Source organism: Carcharhinus amblyrhynchos, chromosome 6 (assembly GCF_965287045.1).
Source record: "Carcharhinus amblyrhynchos chromosome 6, sCarAmb.v2.hapA, whole genome shotgun sequence".
Classification (NCBI taxonomy): domain Eukaryota; kingdom Metazoa; phylum Chordata; class Chondrichthyes; order Carcharhiniformes; family Carcharhinidae; genus Carcharhinus; species Carcharhinus amblyrhynchos.
The window spans coordinates 430,242-451,021 of NC_137329.1; the positions used below are offsets into that span (position 1 = coordinate 430,242).

General features: G+C 45.5%; 1 protein-coding gene across 2 annotated transcripts in view; it reads left to right on the top strand.

Moving 5' to 3' along the window:
• Positions 1–20,780, top strand: part of caprin1b (cell cycle associated protein 1b) — a 237,663-nt gene that overhangs the window by 176,395 nt on the left and 40,488 nt on the right. For both annotated transcript variants that reach the window (XM_080189836.1, XM_080189837.1), the window contains one exon: positions 4,419–4,622. In XM_080189836.1, the coding sequence (XP_080045962.1) occupies positions 4,419–4,622 (204 nt within the window). The remainder of the gene's footprint in view (positions 1–4,418; positions 4,623–20,780) is intronic.

Consider the following 20,780-nt stretch of genomic DNA (forward strand, 5'->3'; position numbering starts at 1 on the left):
TCAGATGTTCCCAGCCCCTGCAATTTCCTACTCCACCCTATGTATCTTAAATCTTACCTAATAGCCTCATAATTACCTTTCGCCCAGCTATAACTTCTGCCCTTTGGTACATGCCTATCCCTTTCCATCACTAAGGTAAACGTAACCGAATTGTGGTCACTATCACCAAAGTGCTCACCTACTTTCAAGCCTAACACCTGGTCTGGTTCGTTACCCAGTACCAAATCCAATGTAACCTCACCTCTTGTTGGCCTATCTACATACTGCGTCATGAACCCTTCCTGCACACATTGGACAAAAACTGACCCCTCTAACGTGCTTGAGCTATAGCTTTTCCAATCGATATTTGTAAAGCTAAAGTCCCCCATAACAACTACCCTGTTACTTTCGCACCTATCCAGGATCATCTTTGCAATCCTTTCCTCTACATCTCTGGAACTTTTTGGAGGCTGATTTAAAAAAATCTCCCAACAGTGTGATCTCTCCTTTCCTGTTTCTAATCTCAGCCCATACTACCTCAATAGACAGGTCCACATCAAACGTCCTTTCTGCCACCGTAATACTGTCCTTGACTAACAATGCCACGCCTCCCCCTCTTCTACCACCTTCTCTGCTCTGACTGAAACATCTGAACCCCGGAACCTGCAACGACCATTCCTGTCCCTGCTCTATCCATGTCTCTGAAATGGCCACAACATCGAAGTCCCAGGCACCAATCCAGGCTGCAAGTTCGTTATTGCGTATGCTCTTTGCATTAAAGTATACGCACTTCAAACCACCCTCCCGCCTGCCAATACACTGCTGTGACCTAGAAACCTTATCCATGACCTCCCTATTCTCATCCTCCTGTACATTGGAGCGACAATTCAGGTTCCCATCCCCTCTCTGAATCAGTTTAAACCACCCTTCCCCCCTGAATAGCATTGGCAAATTTTCCCCCCAAGATATTAGTACCCCTCTGGTTCAGGTGCAGACCATCCCTCTTGTAGAGGTCCTGCTTAATCTTGCTGTAGATGCAGGAAAGATGTTCCCAAATGGTTGGCAAGTTCAGAATTGGGGCTCACAGTTTCAGGATATGGGAAAACCATTTAGTACTGAAATGAAAAATTCCTTCACCAGGAGGGTGTTGTGCCTGTGTCGTACACTCCTGCGGAAGGTAATTGAATCCACACTTGCGCAAGGATATTTTGGCCTTGGAGGGAGTGCAGAGGAGGTTCACTAGGCTGATACCGGAGATGAGGGGGTTGGACTGTGAAGAGAGACTAAATAGACTGGGTTTGTACTCGTTGGAGTTTAGAAGGCTGAGGGGGGATCTTATAGAGATGTATAAGGTAATGAAAGGGATGGATAGGGTAGAGGTAGAGAGATTCTTCCCACTCAAAGATAGCAGGAGTAGAGGGCACAGCCTCAAGATAAGGGGGGGCAGTTTAGAACGGAGTTGAGGAGGAACTTCTTCACTCAAAGGGTGGTGAATCTCTGGAATTCTCTGCCCGTCGAAGTGATGGAGGCTACCTCGCTAAGTATATTTAAGTCACGGGTAGATGGGTTTTTGACAGACAAGGGGTTACAGGGAGAAAGCGGTCAAGTGGAACTGATCCACTTCAGATCAGCCATGGTCTTGTTGAATGGCGGGGCAGGCTCGAAGGGCTAGATGGCCTACTCCTGCTCCTATTTCTTATGTTCTCCCTTATGTTGTGGAGCTTGGTCCTTGTTATCCTGTGGGTGAGGTGTGCACACTGTCCATGGCTTTATCCTACTAGCCCCCACTCTATTATCCTTTCATTATCCCTATGCAAAGAGATGTCAAATGCAATGTTTACAACCACTTGTAATTGATAATTGATATTCCAAATCAGCTGTAATGATACTTGTTGACCTTTGCTACATGTATACACAGAAAAATAATTGCTGTACCAGTCCTTGAGGATTTGTTGAGTTCTTTATAAAAATGGGGAGGAGGTATTTTCAATAAAAAAAATTCTTAAAAAACCAAAAATGGGCAGCAATTCGGATTCAATATTTTTAAATTTGACCTGCCCACCCTATCCTCCTTTTGGAGAAGTTTTGGGGAGGATAAAATTACCCCGTTTTCAGAATTTGTCAGAGCAAAGCCTCTTTAATTTTTTGATTAAATGTTGTCTAAATAAATAATCCAACAGAACCTGCAACTGATAGTTTGGTTCGTGAAGGCACCATCTCATTAAGGGAAGTGTGTGAAATATTCACTTTGGAACATTCCTGGCACCTGGAAAATTTTACACATCATAGGGTGAATAATTCCATGGTTGTTTTGATGTGCAGGAATCAACCATTTGTGGCCACATGTGGTCCAAAATATCTTGATCTCTTTCCATACTTTTTAAAGGCCTAGGAAAAAATATAGTTATAGTGGAAAATCCCAACCTTGTCTATGAAAGGGTGTGCAGGATCATGTCTTGCTCAATCCTTGCTGTCAGTTTAGGATCTTAATTTTGTTTCCCATAAAGTTGCATTTTTTGTGATTTGTTGACTGTTTTTGTCTTAAACAGTTGTACTGAGTTTCAGTATTTCCAGTTGGTGAGTTTCAAACAGTTTGCTCTAATTTATTTAGTCCTGTTTATCAATAATCCTTTAATCTTGGCGTACATTAGTTGCCTTGTTTTTTTTTTACATCTGTCCTCCAAGGCTTTTGCAAAGTTTTCTGCCTATTCTGGGCATTAGATAAATAGACCAATGTTCTTGCCACTGATCACTGGCCACTATTTGCCCAAAATGCTTTTATTTAAATGTTGGGGATGTCTTTCATGGTCAATTAACCCACCAGCACTCGCAGGTCTTCATGGGTGAAATTTTTAAAGGTTGTCAAAATTGCTAATGTCAAAGCAGAAAGGAGGAGTAGTGAGAGGGAAGAGAGATAATCCAGCAATATAGTTTTGCAAATCATGTTTTGTGTTTTGGTATTTTTTAGTTGAATTTTAAAAATAAATTTGTAGTTAAAGGAAACTTCCTCAAAAACCAGAGAAGTGGTACTGCTGCACAGCTTCCCATGATTACTGTGGATGATGCTAACTTTTCTGTTGCAATGCTCATGTCCATCAAGTAGCATGTAATCAGTTCCTGATTACAAAACTGGATGCTAACTTTCCAGACTGATCAAAGTGTGTGTAGGTTGCAATGTCAAAATATTGACCAGTGTGATTTAATCCTATAAGAAAAAGCACAATTGTTATGAACTTTTAAAAAAAAAACCGCAGGTTTAGTTATTGTGTCACTTGCAGAATCAATTGGGTACGTCCAGCCTGTTCTGCCATTGCATCAGAATATGGCAAATATGAATCCTTGATCCTTCAACAATTGTATCTATCTCCGTTTTGGAATTAGTAGTTGACCTCAGCTCAACCCGGGGGCACAGACACTAGTTTTTTTTAAAGTTTAATTATTAGTGTCACACGTAGGTGGACATTAATACTGCAATGAAGTTACTGTGAAAATCTCCTAGTTGCCACACTCCGGTGTCTGTTCAGGTACACTGAGGGAGAATTTAGCATGGCCAATGCACCTAACCAGCACATCCCTTGGACTGTGGGAGGAAACCGGAACATTCGGAGGAAACTCACACAGACATGGGAAGAACATGCAACCCCCACACAGTTAATGGCAAAAAAAAGCATTGCGCAGTGAGTGTTGGTACTTGGAGTGCATTAACTGAGAATGTGGTGGAAGTGGATTCAATTGAGGCATTCAAAAAGAAATTAAATGAATATCTGAGAGGTAAAAATTCGTGGGGCTACTGGGAAAATGCAAGGGAGTGGCACACAAGTGAATTGCCCTTTTGGGGGGCCAGTACAGACAGGGACCAAATGACCACTACCTATACTACAACTTGGCTATGATTTCAACAGCTTTTGATGGGAAGGGGGACATCCACAAAGCAAGTATATTGTTAGACATGAGCTTTACTGATTGCACCAATGGAAACATTTGCATTGCCCACAGTAATCACTGAGAAATTTTAGCTTTTGCTTCATAGGAAAGAAGAAGGCTTCTACAGATTTATTTTTAAAACTCACTCAATTAAGAAAAAACAAAATAACAATGATTTGCAAAACCATAATACTAGGTATGTCTTTCTTCCTATCCAGAGTTCAAACTTTCTGTTACCATCTGTGTGAAGAGATCTCTGAACAGCCTAACTCAAATTTAGGATTATGCCCACCTTGTTCTGAACTCTCCCATGAAAGAAGTTAATTTCTCTATCAACCATATGAAATCCTTAAATAAATTTAAAACAATTCCAAGTGTATTTTGTTAATATCATTATTTACAATGAATGAAATTATTCACGGTTGCATTATTTTTCATTTAAGTCCTATCTCAGAGACTGTAACCATGACTTTAAATTACAATATTGAACTACTGTTTATTTCTTTACTGCATAGTGGTTAGTCCTTACCATGCATCTCAAGACCAAACACATCCTGCTGGAGCAACTCATCAGCAGTTATCCCAACAGCCTCAACAGAACGCAGGCTTTGCACGCACAGGACAGGCTTTCTACAACAGCAGGGGAGTGTCACGTGGTGGCCCACGCAACGCACGAGGAGGAATGAATGGCTATCGGGGCCCTGCTAATGGATTCAGAGGTGTGAAACAGCTTCTTCTGTCTTGCATTTTGGGCATAATTTAACTGGTAAAGATTAGAACAAAAATTGTTTCCTGGTCAAATTGAAATATGTTCATGTATAATGTATAAAATGGGCCAGAATTTGCTGCAGCAGGACATCAATCAGTATCTGCCATGAGTTAGACTTGTCCCTGCCCTCTTCCGTTCAAAAATGTGCTTAGAAAGATGCTTCAAAATGCAAGCTAATCACAGCACAGTGAGGGAAGCGGGGCATCTGGGACTTGAATGAACAGGGCAACCAATAGGGTATCTATCTAACCAATAAGATTAAAGAATTGGTAAAATAAACATAGGAAGGACTAAGAAGGAATGTGAACCTAATATCCAGTCAGGTATAGAAGCGAAAATATGTCCACCATTAATAACTGCCCCTAAATGTGATGCGATAACTATTAATTGCTTGTCCATAGTGAAGCAGTGAAATGTAAAAACGTTAACAGTGGATTGTGCAACTTGGGGAACATCTTCTGGGTATTTGAACTTAACCACTCCTCCTCCTCCTCCTCCTACTCATTACTTTAATTGCTTGCCACCATTCATGACTGGATGTGGCTGTACCGCAGAGCTTAGATCCGATCCACTGATTGTGGGATCACTTAGCTCTGTCTACCACTCACGGTTAATGCTATTTGGTATGCAAGTAGTCCTATTATTTTAGCTTCACCTCACCTCACCTTTGGGTATGCTTGGTGCTGCTCCTGGCACGCTCTCCTGCACACTCTATTGAACTAGGGTTGATCGCTTGGCTTGGTGAAAATGGTCGAATGGGAGCTGAATGTCCAGGGGTATCAAGTGTTTAGGAAGGATAGACGGGAGGAAAAGGTGGGGGGTGGGGGGGGGGGGGGTGGTGGTGGGTAGCTCTGCTGATTAAGGATAGTATCAGGGTGGTAGTAAGGGAAGATATAGGCGCCAAAGAGCAGAACATGGAATCGTTGTGGGTGGAGATTAGGAACAGCAAGGGGAGGAAGACGCTGGTGGGTGTCGTCTATAGGCCCCCAAATAATGACCTGGAGGTGGGGCGGGCTATAAATGCGCAAATAAATGCTGCGTGCAGGAATGGAACGGCGATAATTATGGGAGATTTCAATCTACATGTTGATTGGTCAACCCATGTTGGACGCGGTGGGTTTGAGGAAGAGTTCTTGGAATGCTGCCGGGATAGTTTGCTTGAACAGTGTGTGTTGGAGCCGATGAGGGAGCGAGCTATCTTAGATCTGGTGTTACGTAATGAGGCAGGTAGAATTAGGGACCTTGTGGTGAAGGATCCTCTTGGGAAGAGTGATCATTGTATGGTGGAGTTTCTGATGCAGATGGTGGAGGAGAAAGTGGGATTCCGGACCTGTGTCCTTTGTTTGAACAGCGGGGAGTACGATAGGATGAGAGAGGAATTGGCGAATATAGATTGGGGGCGCAGATTGGGAGGTAGGTCTGCTGAGGAACAGTGGAGGATCTTTAAGGAGATCTTTCTTGGCACTCAGCAGAAATTTATTCCGATGGTAAAGAAGGATCGTAGGAGAGGAGATAATCAGCCGTGGATAACGAAGGAGATAAAGGAGAGTATTAAATTAAAAGCTGATGCGTTTAACAAAGAGCAACCCAGCACGGAAAACAGGCCCTTCGGCCCAACGAGCCCGCGCTGCCATTTCAACAAAGCATTTTCCTACGCCTACCCTGTGCTGTGTGTGTGTGAATGGTACCCCTAATGTAGCCAGATTCAGGGGAGAATAGTGTAGGCTCAATTTGGTACACCAATTAGCCTAAGAGCAAATCTTTGGGGTGTGGAAGGAAACCGGAGCACCCGGAGGAAACCCACACAACCACAGGGAGAATGCGCAAACTCCCACAGACACAGGCCCAAATCCATGTATCTGCACAGCTAGCAGTGATGGTCTTAGAGTGGCTAAGAGTAGTGGGCGAGAAGAGGATTGGGAGAGGTTTAAATATCAACAAAGAATGACGAAGAAGTTGATAAAGAAAGGAAGGATAAACTATGAATCTAGGCTAGCGCTAAATATGAAAAAGGATAGTAAGAGTTTTTATAAATATATAAAAAGGAGAAGGCTGGCTGGGGTAAATGTTGGACCCTTAGAGGATGAGAGGGGGGATTTAGTGGTGGGGGATGAGGAAATGGCTGAGGCCTTGAATAACTTTTTTGCTTCGGTCTTCACGGAGGAGGATGCGAATAGTTTGCCGGGTGTTAACGATGGAAAGATGGTAGGAGTGGAGGGCCTGAATGACATCATTGTTACTAGAGAGGCAGTGAACGTAGAACATAGAACATTACAGCGCAGAACAGGCCCTTCGGCCCACGATGTTGCGCCGACCAGTTTTTTAAAAAAAAACACTGACCCACTAATCTAAACCAATCCCTTTTCATTCATAAACCTATCCACAGATCTCTTAAACGCCCCCAAACTAGGCGCATTTACAACTGCAGCAGGCAGGGCATTCCAGTCCCTCACCACCCTCTGGGTAAAGAACCAACCCCTGACATCCATCCTATAACTACCCCCCCCTAAATTTAAAGCCATGCCCCCTCGTGCTAGCTTTCTCCATCCGAGGAAAAAGGCTATCACTATCCACCCTATCTAAACCTCTAATCATCTTATACGTTTCAATAAGATCCCCTCTTAGCCTCCTTCTTTCCAGCGAAAACAACCCCAAATCCCTCAGTCTCTCCTCATAGGACCTCCCCTCCATACCAGGCAACATCCTGGTAAACCTCCTCTGCACCCTCTCCAAAGCCTCCACGTCCTTCCTGTAATGTGGGGACCAGAACTGCACACAATACTCCAAGTGCGGCCGCACCAGAGTTGTGTACAGTTGCAACATGACGCTGCGACTCCTAAATTCAATCCCCCTACCAATAAACGCCAAGACACCGTATGCCTTCTTAACAACCTTAACAACCAGTGCTTGACAGACTGGAGGGACTGATTGTGGACAAGTCCCCAGGACCGGATGGAATGCATCCAAGGGTTCTGAATGAAATGGCAGAGGTGATAATGGATGCCTTAGTGATTGTTTTCCAAACCTCGCTGGATTTCGGGGAAGTGCCGGAAGATTGGAAAACGGCTAATGTTACGCCGCTGTTTAAAAAGGGTAGCAGGCAAAAGGCAGGGAATTATCGGCCGGTTAGCTTAACGTCTGTTGTAGGAAAAATGCTTGAATCCGTAATCAAAGAGGAAATAACGAGGCATCTTGAGAAGAATTGTTTCATAGAGCAGACGCAGCACGGTTTCGTTAAGGGGAAGTCGTGTCTAACAAATTTATGCTTTACGAGCATTTGGAGAGGTTTGACGTGATCAGGAATAGCATGGATTTGTCAAGGGCAGGTCGTGCCTTACGAGCCTAGTTGAGTTCTTCAATAATGTGACTGAGCACATTGACGAAGGAAGTGCCGTGGACGTGGTGTACATGGACTTCAGCAAGGCGTTTGATAAGGTGCCCCATGCAAGACTTCTTGAGAAGGTGAGAGGGCATGGGATCCAAGGGCCTTTGGCCTTGTGGATCCAGAACTGGCTTGCCTGCAGAAGGCAGAGAGTGGTTGTGGATGGGTCTTTTTCTGAGTGGAGGTCAGTCACCAGTGGAGTGCCCCAGGGATCTGTTCTAGGACCCTTGCTGTTTGTCATTTTCATAAATGACCTGGATGAGGAAGTGGAGGGATGGGTAAGTAAGTTTGCTGATGACACGAAGGTCGGTGGTGTTGTGGATGGTCTGAAAGGATGTCAAAAGTTGCAGCAGGACATAAGTAGGATGCAGGACTGGGCGGAGAAGTGGCAGATGGACTTCAACGCGGTTAAATGCGTAGTCGTCCATTTTGGCAGAACCAACGGGATGAACGAGTACACTGTCAAGGGCAGGAGTCTTAGTAGTGTTGAAGAACAGAAGGATCTTGGGGTCCGGGTCCACAGGACTCTTAAATCGGCCTCGCAGGTGGAAGAGGTGGTCAAAAAGGCGTATGGTGTACTGGCCTTCATTAATTGAGGGATTGAGTTTAGGAGTCGGGAGGTAATGCTGCAACTTTATAAGACCCTTGTCAGGCCTCATTTGGAGTACTGTGCGCAGTTCTGGTCACCTCACTATAGGAAAGACGTAGAAGCTATTGAAAGGGTACAGAGGAGATTTACAAGGATGTTGCCTGGATTGGGAGGCATGCCTTATGAAGTTAGGTTGAGGGAGCTGGGTCTCTTTTTTCCCTGGAGAGACGAAGGTTGAGAGGCGACCTGATAGAAGTTTATAAAATGTTGAGAGGAATAGATAGGGTGGATTCTCAGAGGCTATTTCCCCGGGTTGAAATGGTCGCTACGAGAGGACACAGATTTAAGGTGCGGGGAGGAAAGTACAGAAGTGATGTTAGGGGTAAGTTTTTCACTCAGAGGGTGGTGAGTGAATGGAATCGGCTGCCGTCAGTGGTGGTGGAGGCAAACTCGCTGGGGTCTTTTAAAAGACTTCGGGATGAGTATATGGGGTTTTATGGGATTGGGGGTTATAGATAGGTCAATAGATTGGTAGGTGTTGATGTGATCGGCGCAACTCGTGGGCCGAAGGGCCTGTTTGTGCTGTAGTGTTCTATGTTCTATTGGAATTCCATGAGGATGTGTCTAGTGCGGTGGATAGAGGGGAACCGGTGGATGTGGTGTTTCTCAATTTTCAGAAGGTGTTTGATAAGGTGCCGCACAAGAGGTTGTTACAGAAGGTTACGGGGCATGGAGTTGAGGGTAGGGTGTTAGCGTGGATAGAGGATTGGCTGTCAAATAGGAGGCAGAGAGTGGGTGTCAATGGGTGCCATTCAGATTGGCGGTTGGTGACTAGTGGAGTGCCCCAGGGGTTGGTGCTGGGGCCTCAGCTATTTACCATTTATATAGATGATCTGGAGGAGGGAACCGAGTGTATGGTGTCGAAATTTGCTGATGACACCAAGATTGGTGGAACGGCAAATTGTGCGGAGGGCGTGGAAAGTCTGCAGAGGGATCTAGATAGGCTGGGCGAATGGGCCAGGAACTGGCAAATGGAATTTAATGTTGGCAAGTGTGAAGTTGTCCACTTTGGTAGGAAGGACTATTACTTACATGGCGAAAAACTGCAGCATGCGACGGTGCAGAGGGACCTCGGGGTCCTTGTGCATGAGTTGCAAAAACCCAGCCTGCAGGTGCAGCAGGTGGTCAGGAAGGCGAATGGGATGCTGGCCTTCATAGCGAGGGGGATTGAATATAAAAGTAGGGAGGTCTTTCTGCGGCTGTATAGGGCATTGGTGAGGCCGCAGCTGGAGTACTGTGTGCAGTTTTGGTCGCCGCACTTGCGCAAGGATATTTTGGCCTTGGAGGGAGTGCAGAGCAGGTTTACTCGGCTGATACCAGAGTTGAGGGGGTTGAACTATGAGGAGAGGCTGAATAAACTAGGCTTGTACTTGTTAGAGTTTAGAAGAATGAGGGGAGATCTCATTGAGACATATAGGATGATGAAAGGGATGGATAGGGTAGAGGTGGAGAAGCTCTTCCCGCTCAGGAAGGACAGTAGGACTAGAGGGCACAGCCTCAAGATAAAGGGGGTGGGGGGGGGGGGCGGCAGTTTAGAACGGAGTTGAGGAGGAACTTCTTCACTCAAAGGGTGGTGAATCCCTGGAATTCTCTGCCCGTTGAAGTGGTGGAGGCTGCCTCGCTAAATATATTTAAGACGCGGGTAGATAGGTTTTTGATAGGCAAGGGGATTAAAGGTTATGGGGAGAGGGCGGGAAAGTGGAACTGAGCCACGACAGATCAGCCATGATCTTATTGAATGGCGGGGCAGGCTCAAAGGGCTAGATGGCCTACTCCTCCTATTTCTTATGTTCTTATGTGGCTGTAATGGAGACCTAGTTCAAAGAAAGGCAGGACACGTGTTAAGTATTCCTGGCTACAAAGTGTTCAGGAAAAAATGGAGAGGAGGAGGGTGGCAATACTGAGCTTTGGAGAGCATTACAGTGCTGGAGAGAGAGGATATCCCAAGGGAGTATAAGATAGAATCTGTTTGGATAGAGCGAAAGAACAAAAAATGTAATTGTTGTTCAGCGTGGCAGCTAATTAGTGGGAAATGATGCAGAAGAATAAATTTGCCAGGAAATTGCGGAGAAGTGCAAAAATGATCAAGTAGTTATCATAGGGGATTTAATTATCTGAATAAGACTGGGATATGGTCATAGTGTAAATGGCAGAGAGGGGCAAGTGTTCCTAGCATGTGTTAAGGAGAATTTTTGATTGCAGTATGTTTCCAATGAGCCCAGTGAGAAATGAGATACTGCTGGACCTGGTTCTTGGGAGTGAGGTGAGCCAAGTGGATTAAATAACATTCGTGATGTGTTTCGGGAACAGTGATCGTTAGGTTTGGGTTAGCTATGGAAAAAGGACAGGGGGCAATTATGTATTTGGCAAAAGCCATTTTCGGTGGGGTAAGAACAGATTTGACCCAGATAAATTGTATTGAAATATTTACAGCAAAACTGTAGGTAGCTGAGCAATGGGCTGATTTTAAAGAAGAGTTAGTTCGGGCACAGTCAAAGTTTGTTGCCACGAAATGGAAAGGTAGGGCAAACAAATCATGAATGACAGAAGATTTGGGGATTAAGGTGAAGAAGAGCAATAGAGTTAAGTGACTCCACATCCAACAGACCAGATCATAGCTCCACAGTCTTAGACAAGTCAATCTTGAAAGGTGGTGGACAATTAATCAATGGAAGGCTGAGGCTGCACAATTTTGATTTTCAGTGTGGAAAATCATGTCTTTCAAATTTGAGTTTTTTGAAGGGGTAACCAAGAAGGCAGATGAAGACAGTGCAGTCAGTGTTGGCTGCATGAATTTTAGCCAGGCCTTTGACACGATACATGTTGACTGGTAGTGTCTCGGAGAGATGTGTTGATCTGTTTAAAAAAAAATCTCAATTACAAGGGAGGAAGTGTTAGATTTTTTAGGAAACATTAAGACAGACAAATCCCCAGGGCTTGATGGCATCTATCCTAGACTGCTCAGGGAGACAAGGGGTGAAATTGCTGGGCCTCTAACAGAAATCTTTGTCTCTTCAGTGGACACAGGTGAGGTCCCAGAGGATTGGAGGATAGCAAATGTGGTCCTGTTATTGAAGAAGGGTAGCAAGGATAACCCAGGTAATTATAGGCCAGTGAGCTTGACATCTGTGGTAGGGAAATTGTTGGAGAAGATTCTTAGGACATATGCACATTTAGAACTGAATAATCTCATTAGCAATGGACAGCATGGTTTTGTACAAGGTAGGTCATGCCTCACAAACTTGGTTGAGTTTTTTGAGGAGGTGACAAAAACGATTGATGAAGGAAGGGCCGTGGATGTCGCCTGTATGGATTTTAGTAAAGCATTTGACAAGGTCTCTCATGGCAGGCTGGTGCAAAAGGTTAAATCTCACGGGATAAAAGATGAGCTAGCTAGATGGGTGGAGAACTGGCTTGGCCATAGAAGACAGAGGGTAGCAGTGGAGGGGTCTTTTTCCGGTTGGAGGTCGACGACTAGTGGTGTTCCGCAGGGCTCTGTACTGGGACCTCTGCTGTTTGTGATATATATATATATAGATGATTTCGAAGAAGGTGTAACTAAACATAAGAAATGTAGATAGGCCGACTAGAGGTGAGGCTATATTGGATTTGGTGCTGGGTAATGAGCCAGACCAGGTGCTCGACTTGGAAGTTGGTGTGCATTTTGGGGATAGTGACCACAATTCGATTACGTTCACCTTAGTGATGGAAAGGGATAGGCATGAACCTCGGGTCAGTGGTTTCAGCTGGGGGAGGGGTAATTATGAGGCTATTAGGAGAGAATTAGGAAGCATTGGTTGGACTAGGAGACTACAGGGACTGGGAACGTCCGAGATGTGGAGATTTTTCAAGGAGCAGTTACTGCGGGTCTGTGATAGGTATATCCCTGTCAGGCAAGGAGGATTTGGTAGGCCCAGGGAACCGTGGTGCACTAAAAAAGTTGATTCGTTGGTTAGGAAGAAAAAGGAGGCTTATGTTCGGATGAGGCTTGAGGGCTCAGGTAGTGCATTAGAAAGTTTTAGATTGGCTAGGAGGGAGTTGAAGAGGGAGTTAAGAAGGGCTAAAAGAGGACATGAGATGACTTTGGCTGATAGGATTAAGGAGAACCCTAAGGCGTTTTACAGGTATGTCAAGAACAGAAGGTTGGTTAGGGCAAGATTAGGGCCAGTTACAGACAGTAGAGGGAAGTTGTGTGTGGAACCGGAGGAGATTGGAGAGGCGTTGAACCAATATTTCTCTTCGGTGTTCACGCAGGGGGACATGAATGTAGCTGAGGAGGACACTGGGGTGCAGGGGTGTAAAATAGATAGTATTGCAGTTGATACGGGGGATGTGCTGGATATTTTAGAGGGTTTGAAAATAGATAAGTCCCCTGGTCCGGATGGGATTTACCCTAGGATTCTCTGGGAGGCAAGAGAGGTGATTGCGGAGCCTCTGGCTCTGATCTTCAGGTCGTCGTTGGTCTCTGGTATAGTACCGGAAGATTGGAGGACAGCAAATGTTGTCCCATTGTTTAAGAAGGGGAGAAGAGACTTCCCTGGGAATTATAGACCGGTGAGTCTTTCTTCTGTGGTGGGTAAGGTTTTGGAAAGGATTATTAGAGACAGGATTTATAGTTATTTGGAGAGTAATGAATTGATTAGAGACAGTCAGCATGGTTTTGTAGCGGGTAGGTCGTGCCTTACTAACCTTATCGAGTACTTTGAGAAAGTGACCAAAGAGGTGGATAGGGGTAAGGCAGTTGACGTGGTGTATATGGATTTTAGTAAGGCGTTTGATAAGGTTCACCATGGTAGGCTTCTGCAGAAAATGCAGATGTATGGGATTGGGGGTGATCTAGGTAATTGGATCAGGAATTGGCTAGCAGATAGGAGACAGAGGGTGGTGGTTGATGGTAAATATTCGTCATGGAGTTCAGTTACGAGTGGTGTGCCTCAGGGATCTGTTTTGGGGCCACTGCTGTTTGTAATTTTTATTAATGATCTGGATGAGGGTATAGTTGGGTGGATTAGTAAGTTTGCTGATGACACCAAAGTCGGAGGTGTGGTAGATTGTGAGGAAGGGTGTCATAGTTTGCAGGGTGACTTAGAAAGGTTGCAGAGCTGGGCCGCGAGGTGGCGGATGGAGTTTAATGTGGAGAAGTGTGAGGTAATTCATTTCGGTAGGAATAACAGATGTGTTGAGTATAGGGCTAACGGGAGGACTTTGAATAGTGTGGAGGAGCAGAGGGATCTAGGTGTATGTGTACATAGATCCCTGAAAGTTGGGAATCAAGTAGATAAGGTTGTTAAGAAGGCATATGGTGTCTTGGCGTTTATTGGTAGGGGGATTGAATTTAGGAGTCGCAGCGTCATGATGCAACTGTACACAACTCTGGTGCGGCCGCACTTGGAGTATTGTGTGCAGTTCTGGTCCCCACATTACAGGAAGGATGTAGATGCTTTGGAGAGGGTGCAGAAGAGGTTTACCAGGATGTTGCCTGGTATGGAGGGGAGATCCTATGAGGAGAGACTGAGAGATTTGGGGTTGTTTTCGCTAGAAAGAAGGCGGCTAAGAGGGGACCTTATTGAAACATATAAGATGATTAGAGGTTTAGACAGGGTGGATAGTGATAGCCTTTTTCCTAGGATGGAGAAAGCTAGCACGAGGGGGCACGGCTTTAAATTAAGGGGGGGGTAGTTATAGGACTGATGTCAGAGGTAGGTTCTTTACCCAGAGGGTGGTGAGGGACTGGAATGCCCTGCCAGCTGCAGTTGTAAATGCGCCTAGTTTGGGGGCGTTTAAGAGATCTGTGGATAGGTTTATGGACGAAATGGGATTGGTTTAGATTAGTGGGTTAGTGTTTTTTTTAAAAAGCTGGTTGGCGCAACATCGTGGGCCGAAGGGCCTGTTCTGCGCTGTAATGTTCTATGTTCTAAATAGGAGCAGGAGTAGGTCATCTAGCCCTTCGAGCCTGCCCCGCCATTCAATAAGATCATGGCTGATCTGTTGTGGCTCAGTTCCACTTTCCTGCCCTCTCCCCATAACCCTTAATCCCCTTGCCTATCAAAAACCTATCAACCGGCATCTTAAATATATTTAACGAGGCAGCCTCCACCACTTCAACGGGCAGAGAATTCCAGAGATTCACCACCCTTTGAGTGAAGAAGTTCCTCCTCAACTCCGTTCTAAACCGCCCTCCCCCCTTTATCTTGAGGCTGTGCCCTCTAGTCCTACTGTCCTTTCTGAGCAGGAAGAGCTTCTCCACCTCTATCCTATCCATCTCATTCATCATCTTATATGTCTCGATGAGATCTCCCCTCATTCTTCTAAACTCTAACAAGTACAAGCCTAGTTTATTCAGCCTCTCCTCATAGCTCAACCCCTCAAGTCCGGTATCAGCCTAGTAAACCTCCTCTGCACTCCCTCCAAGGCCAAAATATCCTTGCGTAAGTGCGGTGACCAAAACTGCACACAGTACTCCAGCTGCGGCCTCACCAGTGCCCTGTACAGTTGCAGCAAGACCTCCCTACTTGTATATTCAATCCCCCTCGCTATGAAGGCCAGCATCCCATTCGCCTTCCTGACCACCTGCTGCTCCTGCAGGCTGGGTTTTTGCGACGCATGCACAAGGACCCCGAGGTCCCTCTGCACCGTCGCATGCTGCAGTTTTTCACCACGTAAGTAATAGTCCTTCCTACCATTATTCCTACCAAAGTGGACAACTTCACACTTGCCAACATTAAATTCCATTTGCCAGTTCCTGGCCCATTCGCCCAGCCTATCTAGATCCTTCTGCAGACTTTCCATGCCCTCTGCACAATTTGCCGTTCCACCAATCTTGGTGTCGTCAGCAAATTTCGACACCATACACTCGGTTCCCTCCTCCAGATCATCTATATAAATGGTAAATAACTGAGGCCCCAGCACTGACCCATGGGGCACTCCACTAGTCACCAACCGCCAATCCAAATAGCTCCCATTGACCCCCACTCCCTGCCCCCTATTTGACAGCCAATCCCCTATCCACGCTAACACCCTACCCCCAACTCCATGCCCTCTAACCTTCTGTAATAACCTCTTGTGCGGCACCTTATCAAACACCTTCTGAAAATCAAGAAACAGTGTGATCAGAAAGTTTGCAGACGACACAAAGATTGCTGGACTTGTGGATAGTGATGAGCATTGTCAGAGAATACAGCAGGATACAGATAGGCTGGAAAATTGGGCAGAGAAATGGCAGGTGGAATTTAATCCAGATAAATGCTAAGTGATGCATTTCAGTAGATCTAATGTAGGGGGGAGCTGTACAATAAATGGCAGAACCATCAGGAGTATAGACATACGGAGGGACCTGGGTGTGCAAGTCCACAGATCCTTGAAGGTGACAGCACAGGTGGAGAAGGTGGTGAAGAAGGCATATGGCATGCTTGCCTTTATTGGACAGGGCATGGAGTATAAAAGTTGGCATATGATGTTGCAGCTATATAGAACGTTGGTTAGGCCATATTTGGAATACTGCATCCAGTTCTGGTCACCACACTACCAGAAGGACGTGGAGGCTTTGGAGAGAATGCAGAAAAGGTTCACCAGGATGTTGCCTGGTATGGAGGGTATTAGCAATGAGGGGAGATTGGGCAAACTGGGGTTGTTCTCCCTGGAAAGATGGAGGATGAGGGATGACCTAATAGAGGCGTATAAAATTGTGAAGGGCATAGATAGGGTGAACAGTGGGAAGCTTTTTCCCAGGTCAGAGGTGACGAACAGAAGGGGTCACAAGTTCAAGGTTAAGGGGGCAAGGTTCAACAGAGATGTCACGGGGGTGTATTTTACACAGAGGGTGGTGGGGGCCTGGAGTGCATTCCCAAGCAAGGTGGTTGAGGCAGACATGCTGGGATCATTTAAGACTTATCCAGATAGCCACGTGAACCGACTGGGAATAGAGGGATACAAACAACTGGTCTCGTTGGGCGCATGAGCGGCGCAGGCTTGGAGGGCCGAAGGGCCTGTTCCTGTGCTGTATTGTTCTTAGATACGGGTCATTTGACACGGGTGACACTGTGGTACAGTGGTTAGCACTGCTGCCTCACAGCGCCAGGGACCTGGGTTCGATTTGCAACTTGGATCACTATCTCTGTGTGGAGTTTGCATGTTCTACCCATGTCATAGAACATAGAACATAGAACACTACAGCACAAACAGGCCCTTCGGCCCACAAGTTGCGCCGACCACATCACCTACCAACCTACAGACCTATCTATAACCCTCAATCTCATTAAACCCCATATACTCATCCAGAAGTCTTTTAAAAGACCCCAGCGAGTTCGCCTCCACCACCACTGACGGGTTGGGTTTCCTCCGGGTGCTACAGTTTCAGTCCATAGCCCGAAGATGTGCAGGTTTAATGGATTGGCCATGCTAAATGGCCCCCTTACTGTCAGGGAGACTCACTCGGGTAACTGCATGGGGTCACGGGGATAGGTCCTGGGTAGGGTTCTGGCCAGTGCAGACTCAATGGGCCGAATGGCCTCCTTCTGCACAGTAGGATTCTATGGTACCACATGGTAAGTTGTTGCAAAAGGTTAAATATCTTTGGATCCAGGGTGAGGTAGCCAAATGGATACAAAATTGGCTTGATGACAGGAAACAAGGTGAATGTAGAGAGTTGTTTTTCAGACCAGAGGCCTATGACCAGCAGTGTGCCTCAGGGATTAGTGCTGGGTCCACTGTTGTTTGTCATTTATATTAATGATTTGGATGAGAATTTAGGAGGCATCATTAGTAAGTTTGCAGATGACACCAAAATTGGTGGTGTAGTGGACAGTGAAGATGATTATCTAGGATTGCAGCAGGATCTTGATCAATTAGGCCAGTGAGCTGACAAATGGCAGATGGAGTTTAATTTTGATAAACGCGAGTGATGCATTTTGGTAGATTGAACCAGGACAGGGCTTACTCAGTCAATAATAGGGCATTGGGAAGAATTACAGAACAAAGAGATCTAAGGGTGCAGGTTCATAGCTCCTTGAAAGTGGAATCACAGACGGATAGGGTGGTGAAGAAGGCATTTGGCATGCTTAGTTTGATTGGTTGGAATATTCAATACAGGAGTTGGGACATCTTGTTGAAGTTGTACAAGACATTTGTAAGGCCACACTTGGAATATTATGTACCGTTCTGGTCATCCTATTATAGAAAGGATATTAGTAAACTCGAAAGAGTGCAGAATAGATTCACTAGTTTGCTACTGTTTGAGTTATAAGGGGAAGCTGGATAGACTGGGACTTTTTTCTCTGGAACGTAGGAGGCTGAGGCGTGATCTTATAGACCCTTATAGAGGCCTATAAAATAATGAGGGGCATAGATCAGGTCGATAGTCAACATCTTTTCCCAAAGATAGGGGAGTCTAAAACTAGAGGGGCATAGGCTTAAGGTGAGAGGAAAGAGATGCAAAATGGTCCGGAGGGGGATTTTTTCCCTGGCAGGATGGTGAGTGTCTGGAACGAACTGCCAAAGGTAGTAGAGGCAGATACATTTTGTCTTTTAGAAAGCATTTAGACAGTTACATAGGTAAGATCGATATAGACTGAAATGGGCCAAACGTGAGCAGTTGGGACTCGCTTTATGGTACAAACTGGATGGCATGGACAAGTCAGGCCAAAGGGCCTGTTTCCATGCTGTAAACCTCTTATGACTCTGAACTATCCTTGCACTTGATCAGGGGCTGTAGCTCTCCAGCTTGGAACCAGACAGGTGGCAATCCTACCACATCTAGTCGTGAATGGTGGTGGATAATTAAACAACTAACTGAAGGAGGTTCCACTGATGCCCCCATCCTCAATGATAGAGGAATCCAAAATATCAGTCCAAAAGAGAAGGACAGATCATTTGGAATCATCTTCAGCCAGCAGTGTCCAGTTAATGGTCCATTGCGGCTTTCTCCTGAGGTCCCCAACATCGCAAATGCTAACATTTAGCAAATTCGATTCACTCCATGTGATATCAAGAAACGGCTACTAATGACATCCTGCAAATAATACAGAAGACTTATGCTTAAGAACTAGCTGTGACCCTAGTACAGTTACGACACTGGTATCGATCCAGCAGTGTGGAAAATTGCCCAGGTAAGTGCTGATCACATAAGCAGGACAACCTCAATCCAGCCAATCATCTTCCCTGCTCAGTCATGAGCATAGTGAATGTAAGGTAGCTTTAAGCATTTTAATTTATTTACAGAATGTGAACATCGCTGGCTAGGCCAGCATTTATTGCCTGTCCCTAACTGCCCTCTGAAATGGAGTGTAGCCAAGGGAGGTCTTGCTGCAGCTGTATAGGGCATTGGTGAGGCCGCAGCTGGAGTACTGTGTGCAGTTTTGGGCGCCGCACCTGCGCAAGGATATTTTGGCCTTGGAGGGAGTGCAGAGGAGGTTTACTAGGCTGATACCGGAGTTGAGGGGGTTGAGCTATGAGGAGAGGCTGAATAAACTAGGCTTGTACTCGTTAGAGTTTAGAAGAATGAGGGGAGATCTCATTGAGACGTATAAGATGATGAATGGGATGGATAGGATAGAGGTGGAAAGACTCTTCCCGCTCAAAAAAGACAGTAGGACTAGGGGGCACAGCCTCAAGATAAAGGGGGGGCAGTTCAGAACGGAGTTGAGGAGGAACTTCTTCACTCAAAGGGTGGTGAATCTCTGGAATTCTCTGCCCGTTGAAGTGGTGGAGGCTGCCTCGCTAAATATTTTTAAGAAGCGGGTTGATGGGTTTTTGATAAGAGAGGAGATTAAGGGTTATGGGGAGAGGGCGGGAAAGTGGAACTGAGCCACGACAGATCAGCCATGATCTTATTGAATGGCGGGGCAGGCTCGAAGGGCCAGATGGCCTACTCCTGCTCCTATTTCTTATGTTCTTATGTTCTTATTGCTGGAGTCATGTGTAGGCAAGATTTCCCTCCCTAACCCTAAGGGACTTTAATGAACCAGATGGAGTTTTACAGCAATTAACAATGGTTTCATGGTCATTGTTAGACTTCTAATTCCAAATTTTTATTGAATTCATGTTTCCGCATCTGCCATCGGTCCCCAGAACTTGCCCTCGGTCTCTGGATTATTGGTCCAATGACAATACCTCTGTGCCATTCCTTTACTATTCAGCAACATCTACAAAGCAGTGTCCTGCTCACCAAAGCTCAGTTTGAGTCACTCAACCCCTGACCTCAATATACCCTTGGTCCAAACATGAATTAAAGTATGAACTTGATGAGAAGTGAGAATAACTGTCCTTGAGATCAAGGAAGTGTTTAACGAGCAAAACTGGACTCAGTAAAAATGAGGAAAAGTCTCCACTGGTTGAAGTTATTGCCAGGATTGTTCTGAATGGACAGAAAGCATTCTGAAGTGAGGGTGAACAGCCAGAGGTCACAGTACATATTGGTACTAACAACTTAGGTAGGAAGAATGATGAGGTCCTGCAGCAGCAGTTTAGGGAGTTTGCTAGAAAGTTTAAAAAGCAGGACCTCTAGGGTTGTAATCTCAGGATTGCTCCCTGTTTCACATGCAAGTGAAGCTAGGAATAGGAAAACGGTGCAACTCAACACATGGCTAAACAGCTTGTGTAGGAGGGAGGGTTTCAGATATTGGACCATTGGGGTTTCTTCTGGGGTAGATGAGACCTGTACAAGAAAGATGGGTTGCATCTAAACTGGAAGGGCATAAATATTCTGGCCAGGTTTGCTAGTGTCATACGGGAGGATTTAAACTAGTTTGGCAAGGGGGTGGGAACCAAAGCAAAGGTGAATTAGCTGAAGGGGAATCAGAAAGTAGAGTCAGTAAGACTCAAAAACAGCAGGCAGGGTGGGATTTCTAATCAGAGGGTCTGGTGGACTGAAGTGCATTTGTTTCAATGCAAGAAGTGTAACAGGTAAAGCAAATGAACTTAGAGCTTGCATTAGTACTAGGAATGATGATGTTGTTGCCATTACAGAGACTTGGTCAAGGGAAGGACAGGATTGGCAGCTTAACGTTTCAGGATACAGATGCTTCAGGCAGGATAGAAGGGTAAATGTAAAAGGGGTGGGGGAGTTGCACCAGTGGTTAAGG